Source organism: Nelumbo lutea, chromosome 2, assembly GCF_056320005.1.
Source record: "Nelumbo lutea isolate HS-2025 chromosome 2, American lotus-T2T, whole genome shotgun sequence".
Classification (NCBI taxonomy): Eukaryota; Viridiplantae; Streptophyta; class Magnoliopsida; order Proteales; family Nelumbonaceae; genus Nelumbo; species Nelumbo lutea.
The window spans coordinates 64611369-64625336 of NC_142685.1; the positions used below are offsets into that span (position 1 = coordinate 64611369).

Consider the following 13968-nt stretch of genomic DNA (forward strand, 5'->3'; position numbering starts at 1 on the left):
TAATTATGATTGAGTCTTGAACTTTGTTGGATTGTTGATGTATTTGACTATTTGTTTTCATTGTGGTACATATTGTATTAAACTTTGAAATTTTGAAGTGTTATTTTTATTTTGGATTAACTTTCCTTCATATTTAGTAATTTTTTTGAATTTTATTTATTATATATATTATTTATTTATTACATCAGCACAGTTTGACCCCAATCGGACCTCTGACCCATGAACCTATGCTTTTACTTGGTCGATGTCCAATCCAATTCTTTAAACATTGCTTTTCTCATTTTTTGAAAATCACAAAAAGTTATTATGAACCCATATGTGGCCAAATTAGTCTAAAATTTAATCAAATTGACCATCAATGTACAAATATGCATAGTTTAGGTTAGTAATTCAAGTAAAAAGAGAGAAATGGTCACCTGACACCTACATATTGAAACTTAGATTGAGAACACTTCACTTTCTATAAAATCAAGAAAAATTACTGAGTCCATATGAGGCCAAATTAGACTAAATTTTTATCATAAATTTGGGCATCAGTGTCCAAATATATATTATAGTGGTTAGTAACCCAAGTATGAAGAATACAATGGTCACTTGGCCCCTACATATTGTGAATGAGGGAGAAAAACTTTTCTCGATTTTTCAGAACCAAGAAAAATTACTGAACCCATAGGTGGCCAAATTATATTCAACCTTAACCAATTTAGGCCTTGGTGTCTAAATAAACATCATAAGAATTAGTAACCCTAATACAAAGGGTGAAATGTTTATTTGACTCCTACATCTTGTGATTTATGGTTAATAATTTTTCTTAGTTTTTAAAAACCAAGAAAAGCTATTGAACCCATATGTGGTCAAATTAGAATGAAATTTAATCAATTTAACCATCAGTGTCCAAATATACATCATAAGGCTTAGTAACTTAAGTAAAAGAGAGAAATGACCACTTAACCCTTATATCTTGTGAATTAGGGAGGAAAACATTTCTTAGTTCTTTAAAACCAAAAAACTTTACCAAACCCATAGGTGGACAAATTAGAGTCAACCATAATCAATTTGACTATCAATGTCCAAATATACATTATAAGATTTATTAACCCAAGCAGAAAGAGAGGTATGGTAACTTGATCCTTGCATCTTGTGATTTGGAGTTGATAATTTTTCTCAATTTTTGAAAACCTAGAAAAATTATAGAACCCATATACAACCATATTAGATTCAACTTTAATAAATTTGGTTGTCAATGTCCAAATCTATATAATAAGGGTTTAGTATCCCAAATATGAAAATAGGCATGACTGCTTGACAGCTCAAGTTAGTGATTTAAATTTGAGAGCTTTTCTTGATTTTTAAAAATCAAGAAATGTGGTCATTATACGGATACATAAACCCAAGTATGGTCAATTTCTTAAGGTACCCCAATGGTTTAGGAAATTGACTAATTCTACCCTTACTGTTTACATATTGTCTTAAAGTACCCTTGAGTTTTTTTACATTTATCTAAAACCTCCCTTATGGTTAACTTTCCATCTACTCCATTCACATGTGATGTCATGTGACTGATATAGTTTTTAAAAATTCCTAAAATACCCTTTCTCGACATCTTCTTAGAAAAGCTTTTTTATCCCAATTTTTAAAAAGAGCTCTGGGTAGGGAGAGATGATGAAGTTCTCTATATATTTGAGTTTGATATTGGGAAAGACAGCACCATCACCAATGATAGAGAAGGTGGTAGTGGTGTTGTCATCATCATTTCATCTTGGTAAAAAAATTAGTTTTCAACAAATTTCAACTGAGGCAAAGTCAGTAGCCGAGCAGAGATTCGCCATTGCTTTCTAGGGTACTGGGAGGATGCATCCGAAGGGATTCCTTCACTATTGCTTGAAAGTAAGGCAGATTGGGCAGATCAAATCCGATACAAATCAAGTGGATACCACAATAGAATTAGTTAACGAAACCCACGGTATTAGAATCTAATACAAATCAGTTCTTTCTGTCACCGTCTCCGATTAGTTTGGGCCCATCGTATGCGCATTCGTTCAATCCTTTAACTACCTCTTCCAAGACTCCGACTCTTTCTATTTCTTCTAGTTTAAAATGTTTGAACTTTAGAAAGAATAGTTCATTTTACAATAAAATTAATACAAAATATTTCAGAAATGGTGAATGGAATAGTAATAGGAACCATCGGATCCTCCTTCCCTCTCCATGACTACAATGGAGGTGTAATAGAATCTGGACTCTACAACACCAAATTGTATGATTAGTTCAAAGACAAGGACAAGGTCTGTGTAGATTTCTTGCTTTGCTCCTATGGTTTTCCTTTTCTTGTTGCACAACCTAGGTGAATGATTTGTGACTCAAACATGAAAAATTTCACCAAGTAGGTGGGTTTTATTTAAGCCTATAAATGGTATTCAAAAATTTGAATTTGAATTTGAGATCCGAGTTAAACGACTGAATTCGGATAATTCAAACTGAATGAATGGTTGAGTTTGAATATAACATGATTCGATTCGACAAATATTTGATTTGATAATATATATTATAAATATATAAATTATATATTTATTTATCAATATCTATGCGATGTATATCGATTTTTTTTATAAAGAAGCATATTAATATATTATTTTATTAATAGTAAAAAGACAATATATAATGACTTTTGATAAAGCTATCTTCTATTTTAGTAATAAAAAATTAATGAGAAGACATCCACAATAGAAGCTGTTAAAGAATTATTTTTTAATATTTTCTAGGGGAAGCCCACCTATTTTAGTCTTAACTAGACCTATTCATGGGCTAGGTAGCTTGATGACCCAACTCATTATAAGTCGGGCTTGATCATAATTTTAGGCTTGCATGCTCGATCTCGGGCCTAAAGCACCGAGCCCAACTTTCTTTTGGACCGAGCTCAGGCTTTCTCAAAAAAGCCCATCCCGAATCCGAGCTTGACATGATACTATAAAATATAATACAATATTTTTTCTTTGCTTTTCTTCTCATTTTTTCAAGTAGTAGTGAGATGTTTATTATTTTTGAGTTTTGAAGGTTTTTAATATAAATAAAACACTTTTTATTGAATAAAAAAGAAAAAAATTTCTGTTTTCAAATTTTTAGTCGGGCTCGGTCTTGGGCCTGGGTTTCAGCCTTTATATGAGGGTCAGGCTCGGGCTCAAGACCTAGGCCCGATGGTTGGGCCGAGCTCGAGCTTGAATGTATTCTATTGATACATAAACAAAACCTGGCCCGGCCCATGAACAAGTCTAATCTTAACTTTTTCACTTTTTGTCTCCATCTTCATCGTCCTTTTCCAGTTGAAACTCTCTCTCTCTCTCTCTCTCTCTCTCTCTCTCAATCGGTAGCGGTAGTTGGCATGCCACATATTGACACAACTATCGGTCATGGGTTATTCATAAAACAAGAAAACCAAGTATCTTCTTGTTTGAAGATGATTACCGGACATTGTGAGCAATTTTTACGAAGCCAACTTCAATAAATTCGACTTTTCAACTAGGTTCTTAAAGACAACGAGTGAAATTCTGATGTTTGAACCTAAATCAGTTTAGCAAGATAGCAAATTATTACATTACTAGTTGACTCTTCCCCCTTGCAGGTGTGTTTTTCAGTGTGAAGGTAACAAGCGATCTAGTCAATTGAATTCAAATCGAATTCGGTTGATAAATTTAGAAATCCATCAAATCTCGAATCAAATTCAAATAGTCTTTTATTATTCAGTTTTGAATTTGAATCAAGTTATATTCGATTCGGGTTTGCTCTGGTTATAGACTTAGTTTTATTTTGAAAATTTGAGGAATAGTGGAGGGCAAATTAGATATTTTTTTTTTTCCGTTAGTATTTAAAGATGATGTCAATTGTTAAAAAATTTGGGGGTATTTTAAGACATTATCTGCACAATAAGGGTAGAGTTAGTAAATTTCCTAAGGTACTTTAAAAAATTTTCCCTTATCTATGTTGTAACATTATGAAGTAAAGAAAATAAAAAAAGTGTCTAAACAAACCATAACTTAAAAGGCTAGGTATATTGTTAAATTAAGCATCTTTAATTATCAACATTCCTAAATGTGTACTAAAAAAAGTCACTATTCAAAGAAAAACAAAAGAAAAAAAAAGCTTTATCAACATGCATAGAATTCTACTCCAGTGGTCTTTGTCCACTAAGGATAAAACCCAATAATACCCCCCCAAAATATCCTGTACACTTGCCATATAATCTATCTTTTCCTCTATTGATTTTCCTTCATCCCTTTCTACTTGACTTTGAAATTGTTGCATGGCTTGTACATCTACCGAAAGGGAAACTTTAATTAGGTCTTTTACTAATTCAAGAGAGAGAATGAGTTATACATTGAGATTAGAAAACTATAAAATTGTAGATGGTATGTTAACTTGGTTGAGTTGGATGTAAATATGCACTTTGGCTGTTTTGTTCCTCATTCTACATATATCCCCTAAACCATTGCATTTGGATAACTTGTGGACAATTCACATTGGGAGTAACTATAGTTGATAGACATGGGGTAGATGATAACCTAGTAGTTGAGGATGAACTACTTGCTCCTACTATAGATGACCTAGGTCTACCTATATATAATAGAACTATTTTTGAAAAGTTGACTATTCTATATTAAGACTTGATTTATTAGATGTTGGAAGGGGGCTTTTACCCATTTTTGTTGTGTCAAGATTCCTTGCAAATAGAACACCAAAATCGCATAACCTCACTTCTAGTAGATGATGGACCAATCTTATCCTTCTCCCTCTGCCTATTTTATGTAGTTAGTTTACCAGACATTTTTATTTTTATTTTTTGTTTTATGTTGGGTGGTCTTATTGTGTTCATGTTACCCCCAGGCCATAGTTTATCTATAGGGATTACATGCACCATGTGGCTAAGTTGTGCGGTAGAACACACTAATTAAAGCATGCACACAAGGACGACTAACATCCCACACTTGACATGTGTATAATCATTCATCCATCTTTGTTATCATGTTATGTGATCTTCAAGGTTCCTACCTGTAACTTGATACCCATATTCCTTGAAAACACCTTTTTCAATCTATCATCTAATAAACCAACTATTGGGATCGATAAACCTCACTACACCAGACCATGCATTGAATGACTCCATTCCATTGTTCGTAAGATCATCTGAATTGACCATCAATGCAAATGCATGTCGAGACCAAGTTTTCACAAGTATCTTTCTAAACCAATCAATCATGTGATTTTGGATTCATTTGCCTTAGAGCTCTCTTGTGACACTTAAAATCCTAATGCGTGTATGCCTTAATTGTAGTCCAAATTGCATCTTTTAGAGCTATCCCCTTATATGTCTTCTTAAAATTAATGTATAAATGTCTCAAGCAAAATGTGTATAAGGCTTTAGGCAAACAAATAGCTATACGATTAGTATATAAAGCTTAGTTACCTTCTACCTATCAAACATTAATGTCCACTGAGAAGCATTATCAATCCTCAATGCATCATGAAATTCAGTTAAAAACCATATGGAATTGGAAATAAACCCTTATTTCCATCTAAACCAATGGTTGATATATTAGGACATCATTTGGAAGTCCTATTGCCTTCAAGTGGCAACCATCTAACTCAACAATTTTCCTACACCCATCCAAAACCCCTTTCTCATTGAATCTAAACAAATAAAAACCTGCTTGAATGTGGAGACTTCAAATCCTTATGGAGTTTGAGTTTCTATTCTACAAATTAAGCCTAGATTAGCTTCTATCAGAACTCTATAATAACTAGAGAACTTAGCGTAAGAGCCAACATGGCGCCCCCTGATCCTTTCAAGGACTTTGTCTTGGCCCTATATACCCTCATGGGATGGACATCTATGCTAAATATTATCATCACTTCCATTGTAAAGGCCCTAATAGACAAATTAGGATCAATCCTAAACCATTCCTCAATTTATAAGGAAAGCCATGTATTAGTAGCTTCCTTGTTTTTCATAACCCATACGCATGTATGCTTGCTCTTTAGTGTTTTCACTTAGAAGCTAGCTATTCTCATCGTGTGCTTGGGATGCATGTATCCTTCATGAGCAACCCTCATCAACACATATTTAACAGTGAAGTAGAGTTTGTTATTTTTCATTCTAATAAGATGTACACCCTATAATAATAATAATAATCATCATCTTCATTCTCTTGCCCATCATCATCACTAGCATTTTCCATATGTTGTACATTGTCTATATTGTCTTCATGACAGTTGATGCATTCTACAAATCCACATGTCATAAAGAAAACAATTTCTTGCAAATCTCCATGAATGTTGAACATGATATCAATGTCATTTTCACGAGTAAGTATCCCCATATGTTCATGTAGCTCCTATCCAGTATCTTATAATTTATACTCAGTATATCACCATTTGATATGCTATATGCTAAATAGAACCACCAACGTATTCCATATTGCTATCATGATAACACCACTCACCCGTAGAGTTTACAGTAAATGTAAATATTTCGGTACTTGTACCTGCAAAAAAAAATTTAGGAAAAAGGATAACACAAGATGTTAGAATGTAAATTGAATATCTAGCTATGTATTATAGAAACTAAATTTAATAAATTAGAAGATTTCCAAACCGTCATAGTAAATTAGCTAGGGCACTCATTAATAATGGTTAAAGAGGAGAAAAATAAAATAAGTAAGAATTAGGACATAATTTGTTTTCTTATCAAATGTTGTTTTTCAAGAAAACCATTCATTATTCTTCACTTCTCATGCAACCAAACACAACTTTATTTTAATCATTCTCATGTATGCATTTTTGAAATGTCACAAAAATAGAATAAAATATTTTTGGCTTGAAAATATTCCATTCATTTTGTTTTTTGATTTTCAAAAATTGAGAGTTGTGAATCCGATATTACAAGATGTAAGGGTCAAGTGACCATTTCGCCCTTCATGTTAAGATTACTAATGCTTATGGTGCACATTTAGACACTGATGGCGAAATTGGTTAAAGTTAACTCTAATTTGGCCACCTATGGGTTTAGTGAAAGAGATAGTGAATAGACTTTACTATCTCAATGTTCTCTCCATTAAATGAGTGAGTGGTATCAAATCCTTTAAGACAGAAGTGTTTATTTAATGTTTTGCTTATGTGGCACCTAGTGGTGTTTAGCTGTCAATAAATACAAAAAAAATGTTTATCAACAGCTTTTTCTTGGTTTTCAAGACAAATCAAGTACAAATGCTTTTCTAATAAATAGAAACTATACCAAATATAGACTAAGTAATTAACCCTTTAGGCTGCGTTTGGAAGAGGTGTAAAATGTCACAACTATAAAAATACATTAATGACATTTTACATTGAACCGTATATATAATGACAATTGTGTTTTGAAAATCAATGTAAAAAATGTAAAATTTTACATCAATGAAATCGATGTAGTTTTTACGTGATTATCAATGTAACACTTTAAAAGCGATGATATTTTATATCTATTGTTAACGTAAAACTACACTCCACCCAAATACACACAAAACTGAATTAAAGTATAGTTTTACGTCAATAATAATTACACTCTTTTACCAAATGCATACAAAAAACGAACTGATATAAATTTTACATTTAATTCTTAATTTACATCACATCCAAATGCAATTTTAGTAAAACACCCTTTTTGCCGTCAAACAACTTTTCCTTTCCCACTTGTTTCCCACCAAAATCATCAAAATCTACTATCCCAAAAATTGCCATAAATTTTTTTCATCCTATTTCGTGACATTCCACGAATCAACATGGAAAGAAAGAATATTTAAAATTATTTCATATTTTTCCTTTCCACTCCACGAACAAAACGATCACGTGAAACCATTAAGGCGCACAATAAACAAATCAACGGTGGAGCAGAGTAACTGCATTAATTTCACGTGGTCTTTTTTTTCTTTTTTTTTTTTTTTTCAAAATTTCACGGGGTCTTATAGTCTATTCTCTTAATATTTTAATTTTTAAATAAATAAAGGAAAGTCATTAGCTTCATTGGCTTAACATCTGTCAATGGACATTGTCAGATTGTGGCATTGTGGGCCCCACAGGAGAATTGAAGTGATTACTGGGCCAATCCAGGGGAAGATTTGCGGCCACGGAAGACAATACGTACTTCCCCACTAGTCACCAGTTCATTTGTACTTCTGGCCTTCGGCCGCTTATATCCTTCCGAGTTCCGGTCACCTGACTAGAAATTCCCGTGAAATAATGGCTGGAGTTCTTAACTTCCGACCGACACCAGTTCTCCGATTACCTTCGTCCTCTAGAAAACCTAACAATAAGGTTTCACTCAGAGTTGCGGCCGAGCTTTCAGAAACCTCTCTCCCTTCTTCTTCTGCTTCTGTCAGCACAGAAGAAAGACTTAACAACTTATCTCCAATTATATCTCCTCCTCCCAATTTCAAGCCTCCCCAGCCGAAGCGGTTCGCAGTTCGCCCTGACAAGATTTTCGACATACTCGGGGCTTCTCTCGCTTTGATATTTCGTCTAGGAACTGGAGTTTTTGTTTCGGGGTATCAATTGCAGCCCTCTCTGATTTATCTGGTTTCTTATGGTATCTATTTGTTCTTTTTATTTGATCAGTTCGTTAGCCTCATGAGGTTTTTAATAGGGAGAAAAAATGGGTTGAAATTGAATATGCAGTTCTGTTGGATTTCAATTTCAATGTCTTCAGTTATTTGCTTTAATAAATTATCTAAAACGTTCCTTCTTAATCATTTCTTTTTCTGTCTGTTCATTATTTTTTGTGGGAATGAATTTATCTGAAGTAATGCACGTAAAATTATTGCACAAGCAGACAGTTTTATTCTGTATCTCTCTCACTAAACGTTCATGCTTCAACATAACCAATGGAGAAGCACGGTTCCTGATTTTTTTTTTTAATATTTGTATTGTTCCGTGGCAGGTATTCTGCATCTTTTGTATCTTCTGATGAGATTCCCCCGGGCCAGTATGCACTAGAAATTGCAGGTAATATAGCACCCAAAAATGAACTCGAAATGCATGGGAAAGACTGATTTATTCTCTCTAACATAAGTTGCTAAGTAAATATCTACAACGTAAATGCCAAGTCAATAGAAGAAAAGAATATTGGTAACTATATAAGAAAAAAAAGAAGACATTTAGCATTGGAACAACCATAGGTGAACAACTTATGAGTCATGTTATGGGGACAGTGGCTGAGCAAAGATTAAATTGTGAAACAATAATTCTGAAAATCAATTTGCCTTCTTTTTCTTGTGATGTGAACTACTAGCTCTAAATTCTCAGGCAATTGATGGAAAAAAAAGTTTATAGAGAAGAAAGGAGTTTCAAATGGAAATACCACCTGTAGTCTACCGGAGTAGCAGGTCAGGTTTGTGAGCTTTGAAAGTCTGGAGAGCTAAAGGAAGTTAGAGAGCTGAGGAAGTTCTGAGTGCAAGTGAAGGAATATAATGTCCAAACTGAGGCTCAGTTTCCCTTCATATAGTTGATATCAGATTTTGTCAGAAGAAATTTTCCTTATTTGTCCTTTTTCTTGATGCAGAATATTTTTTTTTCCTTTTCAGGTAAGCTGTTAGGCAGCTATGCTAGCTCAGAACAACTTGTTAGACCATGTAGTCAAGTGGCTGAGGCTGATGTTGACATGCTATTATTTCGTTATTTGATATTCAATATTCCCACATGTGCTCGTTGATTATCCCTTATTGCCTCATTGTCATGTTATTCCTAATTCATGTTCCTTTCCATTTTAAAACTCATATCCTTGGACCTTTTTGCAGCTTGTGTGTTTACTTCATTTCACAATTTTCTTTGACTCACAATTGGCATACATGCCCTAGTTCACATTTCACATTACTCTGCTTTAGTCTATGGTTGACATTTCTACCCTCTTACACCACCATTGTTAAAACACTTGACCATAAATGAACAAATTTCAATTATAAAAAATCTTCATCAAGAAACATTAGAAATAGAAATATAGAAGGGCATCTTAGAATCTAAAAGTTTTAAGTAAACAACTAAGACATCTAAAGTGTTGCAATTTTAATAACAAGTATTTTTTTGATTAATAACAAAAATTTTATATACAGAAATTTTAATAACAAGTATGGAAGGAAGGAAATAGTAAATATTAATAAAAAAAATCATCAAATTGATTATTTTCAGTTTCATGGTTCAATACCATAAAATGGGAGAGGTTGAAATGGACGAAGTCCTCCCACAGAATGAATTGGGCAGAAAGAGAATGGCTATAAAGTTATCAATACCTTCAGGACCAAATGTTGGGCAATCAAAAAATAAATATCTATGTGAGTCTAGAACTCTAGATGAGATGAGGCTGATGATATTGAATATTGATACGACAGGAAATTATTTTTAGGAGTAACTTCTACTAATTATTAGAAAGTACAAGTATCACAACTACTTAATATTTCTCCTGCGCTCAAGGTCCCAATGTGGTCCTTATTTAGTATTTCTGAAAGTAGCTTATCCACTTTTATCTCCTTGTCCTTCTCCAAGATTCTCTTTTTCATTCTTAATGAATCTACAGAATCTGGGTTCTTACATTCTTGAACTTATGCTACAAACCATCATAATGACAAATCGGCAACTAAAACACAACACTTCTTGATGCAATGACAAAATTAACCTTCTTCTGTTAAAGCTCAATGATTGATGTTTAATTACTTATCTATCAAAAAAAATGTTTAATTACTTCAATATTCAATCACCATTGAGCCATGGGTTTCATAGAAGGAAACAAAAAGAAATCCTCATACCATGGTGCTTATCCAAGTAATTCTAAGAGTTCTCAAGGAACCAAAAGTGAAAAGGAAAATATAAGAAAACCTCCTTAAAATGCCATTCATCTCAATTACTCTCCGGAACAACGAATGCATGTTGTGACACACTCACACCTATTGAAGCAATACCCTTCACCAGTAATGATAAAAGGGAGGTGTGTATTGTCAAATGCACATTGATTTAGGTTGTGAACTGTTTTATAGGGAGGAGTTAAATAGTGTGGGCAACACCTCTTTTACCATATAGAGTTTGTAGAATAAGGAGACAGATCGGTAGAGAGGGATTTTGGGTTACTGGCAAGAAAAAGAGATCTGTTACAAGTTGAAGGGGCTAGAAGAGCTAGGGGCAGACTGAAAAGGACTGGATGGAAGTAATAAGAAATGATTTAAGTGCCCATAATTTAACAATGGATATGGCACTGAACAGAATGGAATGGTGAAACAGAATTTATGTAGCCAACCCCTATAATTGGAACAAACCTTAGATGATAATGATGATGACTGCCACAACATTTGTCCTTCCCTAGGAGTGACTACCATTTTTTCTTTTTGATTCCAGTGTTTCGAAAGGTACTGGTGCTTGTCATTATTTTTTTTCCAGAATGATAATTTAACAATGGATATGGCACTGAACAGAATGGAATGGTGAAACAGAATTTATGTAGCCAACCCCTATAATTGGAACAAACCTTAGATGATAATGATGATGACTTTCACAACATTTGTCCTTCCCTAGGAGTGACTACCATTTTTTCTTTTTGATTCCAGTGTTTCAAAAGATTCTGGTGCTTGTCATTATTTTTTTTCCAGATTGATAAGGGGAGAGGCCATTGCTTGGTTTAATGGTGAAAATCTTGGGGTGACAAGTGTGAGAATACAGGTTTGAGTCTGAGAGCACTTTATGGAAAAATTGTAAAGGTAGGCCAGTGTACACAGTTTCCTTTGTATTTGATTTTCTTTAGAATGAAGTGCCTTACCTTTTTCTTCCAAAAAAAAAAAAAAAAACAGATAAGGCCCCTAGGCACACAGATGAGACACATTTCAAGGTATGCACCTTGCCTAGGTCCAGGTGCATCTCCTTTGAAAAGGTTTGCCCCAGTCATCTTTCATTTGTTGAATGGCCAGTTGTGTGCTAACTTCCATGCAATTTATGTTCTTTGACAACTATTTATAGTTTGATGATATTTGTAACAGTTTTCTTGGAGTCAAAGAAGAACCTCAACTCTATCAATATCAGCTTCTCTGTCTTATGTTTCTGTTATATATTATTGTGCTTGATTGATCATACAGGATCTGGCCCAAATCATTCTTCAACCATGAGTGGTAAACACATATTATCTATTACTACCTCCCTCAGGAAAAAAAAAAAGAAAAAAAAAACAGAAGAAGATGTAAAAAAGAAAAAAAAAGTAAGACAAAATATCTTAAAGCAAAAAAAGAAAAAATCAAGATCATCAAAGGAAACTCCTGTAATTGAAAATTGGGAATGTTGTTATGATGATGTAATGTGTACTCTATTGATTTTTACAGTTAGGATGATTCTCTTGCCTTTCCTGTTGGTTTAAAATGCTACAACAGGTTTCAAGGTGAAAGAGACCTCAAAATTAGGCCCTCGTCCAGAGAAGCCTATTGAGATCTATGAATTTGAAAGGTACTATGTTTATTTATTTATTTTCTATGACTTATGGACCTTATTTAAGGTTCCATGGTGTTTCTAATGCTTATTTTCATGATTGGGCTCAAAACATTGTTATTCTTTTTTGGTTTATGGTTTGTCTTGTGAACTTTATATATCAATTATTTGCAATGGCAAATGACTAACTTAGTGCATATATTGCTTTCTTATATGTTGATCATCCTGGACCATGTGGAAATTTCAGCTGTCCATTCTGTCGGAAGGTAAAATCAACGAAAGTGTTAATATCTATTATTTTTTGTTTACAACAATCACATGCTTTTTTGGTCTTTCCTCTTCTACTGAATTCCTTTCTGACTTGATGTTTCAAGACCTTAACAGAAATAGCAACCTGCACTCAATTCATCAGCTAGGGCCCTTTTTGCTCAAACTGTATGATTACCTCTTGGATGCTTTGTACCCATGATTTAGTCCTGCAAACTTCAACTTCAACTGCCCTATTTTTGAAAAGAATCTGACTGTTATCTTATACTCAAGCTTTTAAAGTTTGTCAAAATTTCAGAAATTTGACATTTGATTCTGGTTTCTGCTATTGCCAAGATGTAAAAAGGAGAAATAAGGCAAGATATATATGAGAGAAAAAGAGGAAAGAAGAGAGAAAAATAGGAAAAAATATGAGTTTTTTTTTTTCCTGAACAAACATAAATTTTTCTTGTATTTCATCCACAATGATGTATCAGATATCCTAAAAAGAAATTCATTTTTAGAAGGAGCCACAGCACATTCAAAAACCAAAACCTTACTTACGTCCAGGTCAGACTTTGTTCGTGTTTAAGGCAAGATTATCTTATCAATCTAAAACTTCCCCATCCAAAATCTGATCCTCTATTTGAATTGTTGATAAATAAAGAAGGAAGCGTATATATTTGGTGTGGAAAGCAATGCTAGTGATTGGGTCACTCATGTCCACCATATACACTTTTTTTATTTTTGCATATAGTAGTTTAGATATGCATATTTGACTTAGCTAGAATGGGAAGGACTGACTTTAAAATGTGGTTACTTGTTGGTAACATGTGTTGCACAGGTTAGGGAAATTGTAGCTGTCTTGGATCTTGATGTTCTGTTTTATCCTTGTCCAAGAAATGGTCCAAATTTTCGTCGCAGAGTTGCTCAGATTGGTGGAAAACAGCAATTCCCTTACATGGTCAGTTAATGAGAAATAATGATTGAGAAAACATTTTTAAGATGATGTAGACATATTTGAAAATTGTTTTTTTAGAAAAAATAAAGTATATTGTATTATTGTGTGGAAGGGGTAACTCCAATATAGAGACTGGCTGTACATGAAGAGAGAATGCACAAATATTAGTTTTTAATATAATTAAAAAAAGAGAGCATCAGTTGAATGATTTTAAGCTTTTCCCCATGGAAAGATTTTTTCTGACATATTGTGTATGATTTCATCATTTTGAGAGGATCTGCCTT

General features: G+C 33.4%; 1 protein-coding gene across 1 annotated transcript in view; it reads left to right on the forward strand.

Annotated features, from left to right (window-relative positions):
* Positions 1–8135: 8135 nt before the first annotated feature.
* Positions 8136–13968, forward strand: part of LOC148871217 (Thioredoxin family protein) — a 29508-nt gene continuing 23675 nt past the window's right edge. The window contains exons 1-5 of the mRNA XM_088969272.1: positions 8136–8570; positions 8963–9027; positions 12423–12495; positions 12725–12743; positions 13568–13687. Of these exons, the coding sequence (XP_088825398.1) occupies positions 8266–8570; positions 8963–9027; positions 12423–12495; positions 12725–12743; positions 13568–13687 (582 nt within the window). The 5' untranslated portion in view covers positions 8136–8265. The remainder of the gene's footprint in view (positions 8571–8962; positions 9028–12422; positions 12496–12724; positions 12744–13567; positions 13688–13968) is intronic.